The sequence below is a fragment of the Drosophila ficusphila genome, unplaced genomic scaffold, assembly GCF_018152265.1.
Source record: "Drosophila ficusphila isolate 14025-0441.05 unplaced genomic scaffold, ASM1815226v1 contig_198, whole genome shotgun sequence".
In the NCBI taxonomy this organism is placed as follows: domain Eukaryota; kingdom Metazoa; phylum Arthropoda; class Insecta; order Diptera; family Drosophilidae; genus Drosophila; species Drosophila ficusphila.
In genome coordinates this window covers 2,494,784-2,509,861 of record NW_025064092.1, presented here as the reverse complement: position 1 = coordinate 2,509,861, position 15,078 = coordinate 2,494,784, and the positions used below count along the sequence as shown (strand labels likewise).

At 48.0% G+C, this 15,078-nt stretch overlaps 2 protein-coding genes across 3 annotated transcripts in view; one reads left to right on the top strand and one right to left on the bottom strand.

Moving 5' to 3' along the window:
• Window positions 1-13,637, bottom strand: part of LOC108094585 (E3 ubiquitin-protein ligase highwire) — a 52,936-nt gene extending 39,299 nt beyond the window's left edge. The window contains exons 1-13 of the mRNA XM_017195203.2: window positions 13,202-13,637; window positions 9,428-10,538; window positions 8,504-8,890; window positions 7,135-8,254; window positions 6,373-7,072; window positions 6,164-6,303; window positions 5,507-6,096; window positions 4,040-5,090; window positions 3,708-3,977; window positions 896-3,473; window positions 542-689; window positions 372-474; window positions 140-275 (exon numbers count right to left, since the gene is read on the bottom strand). Coding sequence (XP_017050692.1) covers window positions 140-275; window positions 372-474; window positions 542-689; window positions 896-3,473; window positions 3,708-3,977; window positions 4,040-5,090; window positions 5,507-6,096; window positions 6,164-6,303; window positions 6,373-7,072; window positions 7,135-8,254; window positions 8,504-8,890; window positions 9,428-10,538; window positions 13,202-13,272 — 8,405 coding nt within the window. The 5' untranslated portion in view covers window positions 13,273-13,637. The remainder of the gene's footprint in view (window positions 1-139; window positions 276-371; window positions 475-541; window positions 690-895; window positions 3,474-3,707; window positions 3,978-4,039; window positions 5,091-5,506; window positions 6,097-6,163; window positions 6,304-6,372; window positions 7,073-7,134; window positions 8,255-8,503; window positions 8,891-9,427; window positions 10,539-13,201) is intronic.
• Window positions 13,638-14,113: 476 nt separating this feature from the next.
• Window positions 14,114-14,907, top strand: LOC108094706 (NADH dehydrogenase [ubiquinone] 1 beta subcomplex subunit 7). Of its 2 annotated transcripts, none has more exons than XM_017195441.1 (2): window positions 14,114-14,242; window positions 14,308-14,907. In XM_017195441.1, the coding sequence occupies exon 2, from the start codon at window positions 14,309-14,311 to the stop codon at window positions 14,660-14,662; it is 354 nt and encodes a 117-aa protein (XP_017050930.1). In that variant the 5' UTR covers window positions 14,114-14,242; window position 14,308; the 3' UTR covers window positions 14,663-14,907. The 2 variants fall into 2 exon arrangements, with proteins under 2 accessions (XP_017050930.1, XP_017050931.1); XM_017195442.2 differs by having other exon boundaries at window positions 14,160-14,242; window positions 14,305-14,907.
• The last annotated feature ends 171 nt before the right edge of the window (window positions 14,908-15,078 follow it).

Genomic DNA, 15,078 nt, shown 5'->3' with positions numbered 1-15,078 from the left:
ATGTTTACAATATAATTTACAGTCAACACTGGATTCAATGGCGTCTTATTGAACTTGGAAGTTCATGCATATCTTTGATTATTTATTTCCAGATCAGTTTAATATATATTTCAATAAATAGTTCTTTATAGAGACTCACCCGATGGGTAAATAGGACTCCAAGGCCTGGTGCACGGTCAACTGGGGTTCCGATAGCGCAAATCCTTTAGAGAGCAGGGTGTGATGGGCGTTGATGGTCTCCTCGATGCCACTCATGTCCTCCACGTCCTTGTCATCTGATAAATAAATTAAAAATAATACATATAATAGATAAAAAAATAAATATAATACATAATTGAATAATATAAATATTATATAAAACTATTAGTTACCTGGCAAGTTGAGTTCCTTTTTCATCAGATTGGCACTGCACATGCCTCCCAAGTAAGCCAACTCCTGTTCCAATCGAATCAGACACGAGTTGCTGGCATTGATCTGAGCGAGAGGGAGAACATCACACGTGGTTAGGAAAGAGATGGCGCTACAAATGACTATAACTCACCGATGTGGGATTGTCATAGCCCACCACCAAACACCTGAAGCCATATCGATTGTTGTGCGGATCCTGGGCATAAAGTGAGGCCGTTTCCAAGGAGAACTCCACGCAATTGCCGGGCAGGATTAGGACATTGTGCAACCAAGTGGAGGCTCTAAAAGATAGAAGAGATATATAAGATAAGTACAGAGATTATCCTATTTATAACATAATATTATTACAGGAAAGCAAAATAGGAAGCAATTAAAAGGGTTTGAAATGATTTTAAAAACATGATAAAGGAACTACATTTATCATATCATTATATCATATTAATAGAAACTATTTTTCTTATATCCACTCGCTTATACTCCCACTTACGTGTTGAACTTCTTGACCACAATCCACTCCCTGTCGTTGGGATCATGGCTGCGGAAGGGAGTGCTGCTGGCCGTTTGCGCGGATCCCGGAGCATTCCCGCCGCCCGGACTGCGGCAGCAACTGGCCATGGTCAACTGGACGCTGGCGGATCGCTGGTGCGAGTTCCCCGCCGCTGCTCCACCGCCACACGCTCCCCCTCCGATGCCACCGATTCCACCTCCCGCCGCTCGTCTCCTGTCCGCCAATCCACCGACATGGTTGTCCGCCTGCTCGAGATAATCATCTGCATGTGGAACGGGAGCAGCCTGCGATGCCGGACGCATTGGGATGGAGAGGAGCAGGTAATCCTCCAGCTGAGCGGTGCCACACTGCGCATCGAACTCGATGGTGAGCCACTGGACGCACGGCGGGAACTCCACGCGATAGCTACTGATGCTGGCGCTCTTGTACGGATGATCGCTCTCCACCACGCAGTAGTGGTTGCTGGTGGTGCTGCTCGAACCGGAACCACCCGAATTGGAGCTCTGGGTGGCAAAGACCGCCGGTTCCGGTTGCCGTTGATCCTTGGCGACGTGCAACTGGTTGAGGGCAGCGATGTGCGGCAGGATCTCCTTGATCAGGCCAAGTATCTGGACGGAGCTCTTGGGATCGCTGCAGGCGAGATTCGCAATGTGTGCGTAGACCAGTGGCAACAGAGTGTGGAACATATTCGAGGCGGCCAGATTGAAGACCTCCAGCAGCTGCACTGCAGCCACTTGACTGCCAACTCCTCCGGCGGCGGATCCACCAGCCACGCTCTCTCCACCGGCAGCCATTCCGGCCACCTCGAGAGGAGCCTCCTCCGAATCGGAGTGCACCTGCTGTTGGGTTAACTGCGATTGCTGTGCCGGCTGTTCCGCCACCTCGAAGTCCGTGGTTCTCTCATTCCCATTGATCGGAACACTCTGACTTTGACTCTGACTCTGACTCTGACTCTGGCTTTGACTTTGGCCATTGCGCAGATCCGCCGACTCCTCCACTTCGGTGGCTCCAATCTCGATTTCCATCTCGAAGGGATTCGTGGATCGCTTGTCGAACTTGAGGGTTTCCATCAGACCCTTCGAGAAGGACTCGATGCGCTTCCCCAAATCGCGAGCGGTGGACAACTGCGGATCCACTGCGGTTGGCAGAGCAGCTGTCCGGGAATTGTTCGCCCAATTGATGTCCATGTGCTCCTCGATGGGCGTGATATTGTGCTCCGAATCGATGGTCTGCGTGTGATTGGAACTGTTATCCGATGGCGAACACGAGGCGGCCATGGCATTTCGTGCCAGAATCAAGAGCTCTGTACACTTCTTGGTGATATCAGCGGCGATTTGGAGAGCTGTATCCCTGGTGGACACCTCATGCGGTCCGAGGAGCATCATTCGATCCTCCAGGTGCGTCGCACCACCAGTTCCATCTCTTCCGCTCGCGGAATTTCCATCCTGCTTCATCGGTGTGCTGTAGTAGAGGATGCAGGGCAGTTGTCCTCGCGCCGGAGTGGTTCCATTGAAGCTCAGATCGCAGGCGTAGAAGTGAAACTGGGCGCCACAAGGTCCTCGAACCGCCGGCATTCCCGCATCCCCCGAGCAAGTGCGCGCTCCCTGGGAACACAATCTTAAAGCATAGCGAGCATTCTCCTTGATGTGCACTGGATGATCGAACTTGATCTCCGCCAGATCGTTGTGCACCGCATCCTGATCGTAGGTTCCCGAAACCGATTCAAGGGTCTCCCACTTGTGCTGCGGCTGCAGATCGGCGGTATTATCGTACAGCAACTCCAACTGATAGTCATAGCTCCCGGATCCGGAGTAAACCATGGCGCCAGCGATGGCCACTCCCGGTCGATCCACAGCGAAGGCGATGGCATCGGGTCCAAAGTTGCCAGTGTTCCAAGTGCGACTCACATCGCAGCGGGCGAAACGAGCTCCCGTGGAATGGAGCGTTCTCGGTGGCATGAACAACTTGTCGTACTCGCCCATCGCCGTTTGGTAGACAATCTCCGCCAGAACGCGGGCCAACAGATGGCAACAGTTGTCTATTAATCCCTGATTGACGCACTCCTTGGCACCCGGATAGCTGCCACCGAGACTTCCCAAGCTCCTGCTATAAATCGCCTCGATGCGCGAACGTATTGGACTGGCAATTATGTCCAGCAGACGTACAAGTACATCCTTGAATGTCCAGGAGTTGCTGAGGAAGTCGCTCTTCTCCTGCTGCGTTCGGTAGATCATCTGCTCCACCAGCACGGGATACGGATGCGCGTCCGTCGAGGAGAGCATGGGCAGTCCGGAATTGTCGCTGGGACTGATGATCGACTGGCGTTCGTTGCCCGCCGCACTGAGCAGCGAAAAGGTGGCCCTCAATTTCACCGAAGGTGAACAGAGTCCCGCGAGAATCGCACTGAGCAAACGGGAGTGCAGGGCTCCTCGGTCCATCTGGGCCAGCAGATCGCACAGGCAGTTCCACTTCAGCGAGGAGGTCGGGTAGAAGGCATCGAAGCAGGCCACGAAGCTCAGGTGGCACTCGTCCAGGATCTCCAGCGAGAGTTCGTAGCCTAAAACAGAAGAAGGAATCGTAAGCTCAAGTTCCAAAATCTATTCGATGGAGAACAGTAAACCAATGAGTGATGCACACAAAAGTTTCACCATCTATCTTTCAAATTAACCAATGATCTGTTAATTTGAAAGATAATGGATAATTAATTATTCAAGATAAGATAATTAATTAACAATTCAAGCTATCAGAATGAAACCTTTTTTTTTAAAATCCTCTCAAGTCCAAGACTCACCTTCATCCGTGGCTATGTCCTTGAATATATCATCGCAGAAGATTCCAATGAGCAGGGCTCTAACATTGCCGATGCACTCCGCCAACTGGATGTTCTCCATGTTCGTTTTTCGGGTCATCGGAGTTCCACTGCCCGCAGCCACAGCTGCCGAGGCCGAAGTGGATGGAGCGCCTCCGCTGCCGATCATGGAAGGTGCCACCGATGGCGATTGGTCGCCAAAATACTTGGCCATCACCGCTGCATTGCCCATTACCCGCGGGGTATTCTTGTCTACAAATTGGTAATTCAAATTGGTTATTTAAATGTACTTATAGAAATAAATAACAGATTACCTTTGTTTGCCTTGGATTGGATTTTGTTGAGGGAAGAGGCGGCCAGTCCATTGCTCTGGCTTGAACTGCCACCACCGTGGGACGTCTGCGATGAGGAGGAGCTGCGCTGCGGGTAGATCTCATTGGTGTACTTGCGCAGGAGTCGCAGACAGGACTTGATCACATAGCCGAGGTACTGCAGCGATTGCTGCAGTTGCAGTGGCCTCGATCGATCCCGTTCCTCGCGCAACTGCAGCTTGAAGCAATCCCAGGACCAACTGAGCAGCACCACCAGACTCTCGAAGCACTCGCGACTCACACTATTGGCGAATGCCCTCGAGATCCGCTGGACAGGATCGGCGTCCATTTGCGCCGGCGTTTGCTTGCAATCCTGGGTAACCAATCGATAGAGGATGGCTGGAATTTGTCCAGAGTTCACATCCGTGCCATTGTTGGCCTTCTTGCTGGACTTGAAGGAGAACACCACCTGATCCTCGGTGGTTACAGAGGCTTGACCACATGATCCGCAATCGGAGGAGGGTCCAGCAATGCGTGCCCACACCAAATACCATCTTCCGGCCACCGCACTAACTGGCTTGGGCAGCAGGATGTGATGCTTGCTCCTCGCTCCGCACTCGAAGGGCACCTCCTTGGTTTCGCTGATCAGGATGCCCTCCTTCTCGTAGCCGCCGCCATCGCCACCCAAATCGAACAGCTTCAGCTTGCAGCTGTACTCGCCGCGACCTCCGAACATCCCGAAGCCGCAGATCACGATGTCCGTGTCCGCCGAGAAGCGTATCGCCTCCACGCTGTGACCGGAGTAGCCCCATCCGCCGCCGAAGTTATCGAACCGATTGACCACCTGGAATTCCCCGGCCTGCGTCTCCGCCGTCTGTGCCGTTTGCTTCAGCAGCGGCTGCTCGAAGCAGCCGGGAATGTTGTCCTGGGCGGAGGTCAGGATGTCCAGGCAGGCCAGCAGGTTCAGCGAGGCCTGCGATCGCGCCACACGCGAGTCCACGCGATCCGGCAGCGATAGTTCCGGCGAGAGCAGCGATCGGTAGGTGGCAGCATTCTGTAAAACAGGATTAAATGGGTTGAGTTTTTTATTAATTTTGAAATGAGTTAATAATACTAAAATAGAAAGATACTCCATTCAACTGATCAAACATATTTCCCTAATTTGTTTGCTTTATATTAATTATTTAATCTATAACTAAGGCAATAGATACAAAGTAATATGCAAGAATATGCATAAATAGAAAATATGTAGACTTTGTTTTCCTGATATATGTATTCTTCTTTGATTATACATATTTTCTTTATCATTTATCATTTCTATATATATTTATTCCTTTAACTAAGTCATCTCATAATTAAGATACAAATAATATGCAAGATTCTTTGTTTATCTGAAATCTATCTTTGATTAAACATATTTCCTTCATTTATTTTCGAATTTCTTTGTATATTTAATTCGCAAAAACTTACCGCATCCGCTTCGTTGATATCGCTGGCCACCACATTGTGGCACCGCAGCTTCCTGGCTGCTCCATCGAACACCCAGAGGACATTGTAGGTGGGATCCATGGTGAAGGCGAGCTGCGGTGGCGATGGAATGCCGTCCGGGGAACTGGCTGCCTGTTTTCCCCCACGACGTGTCCTTGGCACAGATCCTCCTGCAGCCGAGCCTGGAGTTCCGGGAGGAGGAGCCACCAATCCCGCTGTCACGGCTGCCGATCCCGTCGCCGCCGAGGATGCCAGATCCGGTGGCTGCTCCTCGAAGATCTGGTTGCGTGCCTCGTGCATGCTGCGCGACATCTGCTCATTGATGGGCACTCCCGCCGTCGCCGTTCCCGTCAGCGCAGTCAGAAGCGAGGAGGTGGAGGCGTGCGCCGGTGAATCCGCCACCGGAGTCACTGCCACGTCCACATTCGAGTTGATCTCCGGCTGCTGTTGCTCCGGCTGGGCCTGCATCAGCTGCACAAAGTTCGTTTGGCCGCGATAATGCGCGGTGCAACTTCCGTCGCGTCGATTTATGGAGAGCGTGTGGAAGGACAGCGGAATGCTGGGAATCAACACTGTTTTGGGAAAGGATTAACAAAGGATTACTATTGCTTTATAAGGTATTTGAATGGGGTGACCTACATATCGTCTTCTTGTTGGCCACCACATGCATTTTGGGCAGCATTTGCGCTGTGATCAGGGATTCGTCGATCTTGATAAAGGTCTGATCGCCATTGGCTCCAATCCAGGTCACCTTTTTGCCATAGCACGGACCCAGTCCACTAAAAAAAAAAAAAACAGATAGTAATTAGTAGATATTATCCAAGTATGCAAGTGCAATTTCCGCTTACAAAACAGCTCCTGGCGAGCAGTTCCACAGGAATTTCTGACGCTGCGTGAGCACCGGCATCAAGGGAGGCATTTCCTTGGATCCACTCGGTTGCACATTGGCTGGCGATTGGGATCGCTCCGGTCCAGGCATTCCCACGGGCGCCACTGTGGGCGATCCACCTTGTCCGCCATCCGAACCCAAGCCACCCGGAGAATCATCCTCCTGCGGCGGCGGCTTCTGTCCATAATCACTGGGCAATCGCCCGAGTTGTCCCTTCTGATAGTTGCCGAATGTGTAGACCATGCCCTTGGAGGTCAGCAGCACGGTGTGGTTACTGCCCGCAGCCACCTGGCTTATGGCTCCCGAGACCTGGACGCGAACTGGTCCGCTAACTGGCTGCAGGTCGCCACTGCCCAACTGGCCGTACTGATTGCTGCCAAAGGTGTAGACTTCGCCGGCCAGCGTCAAGACCACCGTGTGGTGCAGACCGCAGGCCACTTGCACCACCGGCGACGAGCTGGTCAGCTGGAGCAGTTGCGGTGCCAGTGGCGCCACACGCGGCGGATCCTTGTCCAGATCCGTGGGCGTGGCAGCTCCGCCACCCGCTGCTCCCGTTTCCAGTTCACCCTTGCGCTCCTTGCGACGCATTATCAGAGTTTTCGAGCGCTGCTGTCGCTGCTGCACGTCCGTCGGTGGAGGTTTCAGCTCCGTCTTGGCTTCTAAAAGATAAAATGGTCTATTACTTGTACAGAAGGTAAGTTAGGTCACTAGAATAACTCACCATCGCTATCCTGCAGGGCAATGCAAGCGGAGCACAGTCCGCACTTGGCGCACCCGGCATCTCCATGGCCACACGGGCATATGCTCCCCGCCAAACGTTGCTCCAGCGGAACATTCAGGGCGGACACACAGCTCACGTTGTAGCCAGTGCACTCCCTGCAGATCACACACACCCGGCACTGACCCTGCACCAGATTGTGGTCGTCGTAGTCGCACAGCGTGGAGAAGTCCAGCTTGAGACGCTTGTCCAGTGGCAGCAGCGATGCAAAACAGGCGGCCGCCGTGGAGGATGAGGCGAACGGCGGCACATCCTTCACCGGCTGCAGCTTGTTGAATATCCTGCCGCACTGGCCCTTGTTGTTCAACCCAAACGAGAAGAGCTGTCCCTTGGCATTGAGGGCCACACAGTGGGCCTTGCCCAGCGCCACCTTGGTCACATGCTGATCCAGCAGCTCGCTGACAAAGCCCATGGCATCGCAGTGAGCCGTATCCTTGCCGTACATGATTAGCTTGCCGGTTTTGGTCACGAATGCCGAGGTGCCATTGTTGCAGGCGGCATGCACCACCACATGGCCATCGATCTTGGTCATCTTCTTCGGCTTAACGGCCTTCGGTTGCCGGCGATTCTTGCTGCTATCCCCGTCCTCGCCACGACGAGCTGTTCCCGCAAAGAAGACGGTGCCATCGTCGTTAACGAGCAGCGCATGAATGCCATCGTGGCCCACCGCCACGTGGACGATGTTCGCCGCCTTGGAGATGACCAATTCGGTGAGCTTCAAGGTGGGCGTTCGACCCACGCACTTGAGACCCAAGGCCGCTGACTTTCCGTAGTAGTAGACCCTTCCGTTGCTGGCACGCACCAGGCCAAACTCCTTGCCACACGCCATCCCCAGCACATCCACGTCCGCGTCGCGACACGGAGCCGGTAACTTCGGTTCGAAGCTGTTGTGCGCCGACTGGATGCGCTGGATTTGGTACTGGTTGAGCAGCTCGTCCTCGAAAGCCGCGTATCCCAGTGTTCGGAACTTCTTGCGGGCCAATTGAAGCGGCAGCTCGAACGGTGGCGGGTCAATGTTGTAGCTGTTGTGGTACAGATTCAGCTTCTTCACCACCAGAGTGTCCTATTGCAAAAGGGGGAAATAGATCAATAGTTATAATTACGTGTTAATTGAAACATTGGTTGTTTATTGAAGGTTTCATTTCTCTTTTAAAAGCGCTGAAAAGTATGCTACGATTTATGCAGCAGTTTTCTTTTCGGCTTTTTAATCATTTGAATTCCTTAGCAAATGTTTAACTATCCCAAGAACCATTTAGCGTACTGAGTTCCTTACTTAATTTTCATATAATATATTTAACAATAAAATACTCACATCACGATTGCTGCAGATGGCATGCAGTGAGTCATCGTCCGTGAAGAGCACATAGTTGAGTCCTTCGCGCATGTGCAGCATGCTCAAAGGACTCATCGCCTTGATGGCCAGCGTGTCGAGTCCCACCATCTGCAGCTGATCGCCGGCACTCCGCCGACAGGTGCGCCGGAAGTAGAGCTGCCCGCCGGAGTAACCCAGCCAGGCACTCCGCTCGTGGCTGAAGTCCTCGTTCTGGGCGTAGATGTGTCCCTTGTAGGATCCCCCGAAGCCAGTGCCGATCTTCAGCAGCGTTCCCCCGTACAGGAGGTACACGAACACTCCATCGCAAGCCATCGCCGGCGAGGTGATGGGCGCACCCGTGCTCAAAGGCGGCAACTTCAGGGGGAACTGAAATGGAATAGATTGTAGTAAGGTTTAATTTAAAACTTTTGTATTTCTCTTTCATCTAAAATTATAAAAGAAGTGTGTGTCTTGTCATGAAAATATTTATTAAGTTCACACACTTTTTAAGTTATCCATATATTCATAACATTTAAAGTTTGAAAATTATTCCACAAACACATGTAAGATTGAAACAAATAATATTTAGTTATTCTTTGATCCAAAAGCTTTCGAAATTATTTAGAATAGTTCTTTATTATTAAGAAAAAACGCGCCAAAATTAAAAGACCTTAGGTTTCTGTATCACCTTTAAATTTCCCTTAAAGAACAGGAAATAGGATTTCGTAAATCTCGACTGACTCTTGAAAGCTACAAAATCTGTGGTTTAATACGAAAGAAATTACTTTTAATGACTTTGAACAAAAATATAATTATAATGATCACGTTTTTAATGGGTTTTAAATTCGTAAGATATCTGTTAAACCTTTTTTTGTCCTAATATATATTATATTTTTTGTATCCTTCTTTTAAGGAACCACTTACCTCATCGATGAGGGAGTTCAGCGGCACGCCGTGGCTGTGAAAGTCCGGGCGGGTGGGCTTGTTCAGCGCCGCACTGACCACCGTGTGCTGGAGCGTGGCCAGGACGACCGGCAGCTGGACAATCTGGGCGGAGAGCTGGCGCGGCGTCATCAGCATGGCGGCGATGGCCTTGAGCATCTTCCCAGTGTCGCCACGAGCGATGCAGAGTCCCAGGAGAGCGGCACAGGCCATGGCCGACCAGTTGGCCTCCGCACCGGTGGCCGAACTGAGAGCCGCCGGCATGGTGGCCAAGTCGAGCAGGAGATCGTACAGCGGATTGATCAGCTCCTCGGGCTCCAACTTGAAGCTCTCCGGCTGCTGGCCCTGGATGACGTCGAGCAGGGCCTTCAGTGCCTTGGTGCACAGCAGCGGATGGACATGCCTGGCATCGGCAATCAGCTCGAAGAGGCTCCTCAGTCCCGCTCCCACAATCAGTGGAACCGTCGCATAGACGGGCTCCCGTTCGGTGGGCTCCTCCGTGTCCGAATCCGCATCGCTGTTGGCGCTATCCCTTCGCGGTCGCTTCTCCGCCGGCAGGCCGGGACCACCGACTACAACGGGCACTGGTGCCGGTATCCTGGCATCGATCATCACCCCGACCGGGCCACCTGGAGCTCCATGGCCCGGACCGACGGCACCGTGCATGGCCAACTGGGCGTGGCAGGGGCAATCGAGGATGTTGCTAACCATGCAGCTGTGGGCGCACATCATGCAGCAGGATGGGTTCACGTTGCCGGCGTACTTCTTCTGCACCGAACCCGACTGGCCACCGGCTGCTCCGTTCTCCTGGAACAGGGCGTACCGCGTCTCCGCCTCGAGGACCGTGGATCTGATTGCCGAGAAGACCGCAAACTTGGACGCATTCGGATCGAGTTCGATGTGCGCCACCGGAAACGAGGGCAGGATCATCAGTTGTTCCTTGACCAGCGGCGGATCCAGTGGGTTCACCAGTCCTCCTGCTCCCCCGTTCCCCTCCAGAACTGCCGCCGCAGCTGCTGCGGCCATCGCAGCTGCCGATTTGTCCTTCCGACTTTTGCGCTTCGTTAAAACCTTGCGATCGTTTTGCATTTTTCTGAAACGGATGCGGAAAAGTTTTGGGTTAATTTAAATTTTATTTGGAAACAGGAAAAAAAATTGAGATTAAACCTTTATACTCGAAAAAAATTAAAGGTTTATGATTAAAAATTTTATATTTTTAACTCATTCTAAACTTTTGAATAAAGTTTTTTAAGCTGCAAATTTTATATGGTTACTAAAACTTTAGGCACAAAGATTTGAGAACCAATATAGATGTAATTTAAATTGTTAACTGGTTTTTGTTTAAGTGTATTTTTTAGTAAGTATTAAAAAAACTTATTTGCCACACTTGATTTCTAAAAAGATAAAGCGCTTTCAAAAGAAAGAACATTCAGAAATTTTAAAAAGAATACAGTTGATCACAATGTGTTATTAAATTTTATTTTTACCAACGTTGAAACAGGTTTTTTTGATATCATTAAAAACAAATGTGTATCTCCTAACACTTAAAAAAAACTTTTGGCCTTTGTAGGGTATATCTCCATATTTATTTTTAAGCCAACTTTGCAACAGGTGTTTTAACTTTGTGTGAAACATATATTTGATTGTTTATTTGACTTTTTGAGCAACTACGTTATCATTATCTAGGTTATTTATAAATATTTTACCCAAAACTAAATAACATTTTAAACTTTTTGTTGAATGTTTTATATATTTCAGAACTATATAAATTGAGCTATTCAGGACCGATCACTGATCACTGCTTATTTTACAAGAATAACAACTTTTGAAACAAAACAATTTAAATTATCACAATCTGAACAATAGGTCAGAAATCAAAAACGCAATTCAACTAACTGAAAAACCAAACAAGCTTAATTTGTCGAGGACCTGCTGAAGACTTTGCGTGTCCTTTTGGTTGCCACTGAAGCTTTTTGCTCTTTAGTGGCTGTTATCAAATTGGAAGCTTTTATGTAGTATGCTATTATGCTATTTTGGACACCAGCTGCACAATATATGTATATGTAAGTATAAATATGAATGTGTACCGGTCAGAAAGGTGCAAGCTTTGATATATATGTTTATAACCCAGTGCATCCGGAACTTTGCCTCCTGCAGCTGACAGGTGGTTTTGTACACTGTTGGCCACTTTTCATAAGCGGCTTTCCAACTTGTGCGTTTGCCGCAAAGCGGAAATTAGTGGCGCTGAAGTTAGTAAAACTTGTTAAGGGTGCAAGTGGAAAAATTAATTATTCAGAAATCGCTTGCCATGCAATAAAAAGGATCGTTTGTGGAAAAGTGGTAACGTTCAAAAAGAATATAAAAAAAGAATTATGTTATATATATTATATTATACATTAAACTTTAAATCTTTAAAATACTGTTATTTTGGTTGATCTTGATCGAAGGTATTAGGTCTTTTTGCTTTATAAAAATTATTTGTAGTCGGTTTAACATCATGATACTACAAAACTTATATCACATACAATATTATAACATTTTTAGCACAAATATATATGCAATAGTTGGCAAGTTTTTAAGTTCTAATAATTCCTACTGCTTTTTGTGTAAAAGTGTAAATGTTTATAGCCATTTCGCGGTAGGCGGAAACAATAAAATATTTACTACAAGGTTCAAGACAATTAAGAACTTTTAACACGCTTTTACAAAATCGATATTTTGAGCTCGTTTGGTATTTTGCCAACTAAGTAGTGTTTGATTAAAAGTTTTTCGCCCAAGGTTTCAGGTGGGTAAAAGGGTTTCGCCTACTGGGAATTTTTTGATATTGATTTTATAAAAACGTCTTTTTAAGGACATTTTATACGAGGATAAGCTAAGCCGATTAACGTTTTTAAAATAGTATTAAACTTGCAAAGTTTTGTCGCGTTATATGTAGCTTGTTTTCTGTATGACAAAATTTGTGACAATTAACAACAATTTACATTATTAAATGTTAAGATTGTTTTGCTTTTGATTTTAGTAAATTGATTTATTTATTTTTGTATAATTTGTATAAATATGGTAATCATCAAACTACATTGAAGTAAGATATCGGTTATAAATACTTTTAGCTTTTATGAATATTGATACGGTATTTACAGGAACTTGTAGCTTTTAAAGTAAATCAAAATTATATTATCCAATACGTGAAGTAGATATTTTAACATTCAATGCTAATAAATGCCTTTTAATCGGCAAACATTTTAATTACAATTACACTTATGAAATTGACTATGATATCATAACATTTTTGAACAAATGTATATAAGAGGAAACTTAGAGTGATTTGTGATACTTGTATTAATTTGTAAACGAAAAGACCCATTTAATAAGGTTTCCCCTGGAAGGTCCTTTTTGGCGGTACGTGGTACAACAGGGGGCGACATTCTTTTAACCCCTCACCGCAACCCTCGTGGGTCTTTAGTGGGTTAATGCAGGTCGCGGTGCTCTCTGAAAACAGCTGATTGCGAGCACCGCTCAGCTGTTCGGCGCAGGACTGTCCACTTCCGCCCGTTTCAACCCCCAACAATCGGGGGGTGCTGCGAACACCGAACGCCAGAGAGCGAATGTCTAGGGGTTGAAGACCCAGATTGGAAGCCGAGTACAGCGATCGATTTTTCCACCCCGTGATGCCTGGGCAAACGGGGTGGACGGCGGGGCAGAGGGGGTTAGACAGGACCGGGGACATATAGTTATCCAGATGCTGGCGGGGATTACCTGCGCGTGCTGTTTGTGTACAGCTCGTAGAAATGGTCGCCGTACTTCAGCGGATTAAGTAGGCCCACCATTTTGGCCCGATTTTCCGTTAGATCCAGTGCTCCAATCGATATTTTCTATATATTCTAATATTCCGTTTCCGTCTACCGTTACAACGTTTTGTCCGCGCTCTCTCCCTCTCTCTTTCTCCTTCCTTTTGGCTAATGATTTATGTATATTGCACAGCGGTTATTGCGAACAGAACAAAATATATGAACTAACAACTAGGAATTAACTATTTTCACCAGCATCGTCTGGCGTTTTCAGCGCGTTTTGTTTTTGCCATTTGCCATTTTTTGCCTTTTGTCACTTTCACGCAAAAAAACACACCGAACGACAACGCAACGGTACAATGGAAACGAGAGAAATGAAACTTTCGGCCATCCTCACTCTCCGCTCTCTCCACCTCCCCCGTTTGTTGTTCTTGCTCGGCACTCTGCTTCTTGCCGCTTCCTGCGAGAGAGGACACTCAGCTGGCGACAAAATGCAGTGTTGCAAAACAAGTGGTAGTAAAGGTCCTGTTATTAGATTCAAATTGTAAATGTTTACTGGGCATTCGTTTAAGTTGATCACTATTAATACCACAATCTTTGGATAGATCCACTTAAACATTAGGATTTTTCAATAATTTAATACTTTATTAAAATGAGTAAGATTTAAGAAATAAGTTTGTTAATCTTTTTCTCTTATTCTTGCCAACAACCATTATGCAATTTATTAAAATAAAAAAAACTTTAAAAAGGATTAAAAACATGCTTCATGCAAATAACATCACTTCAGTTGTTTAAAATTCCCGTTTATAAAGTTTATTTTCAAATCAACACCTGCCAAAAGCCAGCTTACACCTATCAGCTGTTTTTTAAGTGCTGTAAAACGTCCGTGGCCTGCCGCTAGCTGGCAGCTCTGGTCAGCAGCTGTCACTTGCAACAAAAACAACAGGGACAGGAAGAAGAAGAACTTTGACAGCTGCGCCGCAACCGAAATCGAAGAAAACCATTTTACGTAATTTAAGAGTGAGGATTTTGATGATTTGCGAGGCGACTAAAGTGTATTTTCTATGCCAGCAGGATGGGCAACGCGCTGACGCACTACATGAAACCGGACGTTATGCCCGGACCGGATGTGGTGACTACCTTTGACCCAATGTTGGGCTTCGAGTCGCGCAAGGAGCGTGTGATGATCGCCACCCAGGAGGAGATGGAGTCCGCCAAGCTGCCGCTGGATGCCCGCGACTACTGTGCCCACTTGGCCATCGCCTACCAGGCCTGCCGCACGGACACCTTCCCGTTTGTGTACAAGTGCGCCCACCAGAAGCACGAGTACCTCACCTGCGAGTACGAGGACTACGTTCTGCGCATGAAGGAGTTCGAGCGGGAGCGTCGGCTGCTGGAGCGTCAGAAGCGCCTGAACAAGGCCGCCTAGAGGCTTAGCTAGATCTTCTTCCGATCCTCCCACACACTACAATCCCCTAAAGAAACACAAACACCGCCTGCTGTGCGCGACGTGCAGTAGACGATTCTGGCCGCGGATCCACTGCCACGCCCCCTGTTGCAAGCTAGTTTCCTGCGGAAATGTCAATAAACAACTCTATGCTAGTAATAATGCGGATCTGATTAACATTTTTTTTTATTAGCAATTAAACAATTGAAAAACTGTTCGAAAAACCAGCAAGTGTCAAGTGGATCTTGGAAAAAGAGTTCGATTATAAACGGATTAAGGTGAAGGAGGAGTCAAAAATAGTGGTGTATTTTACAACCATGTGTCCGAGGAATGGCTATTTATGCCGTCTAAACTGATTAAAAGGGCATGCGCAACGTTGTTCATAAACAAATTGGATA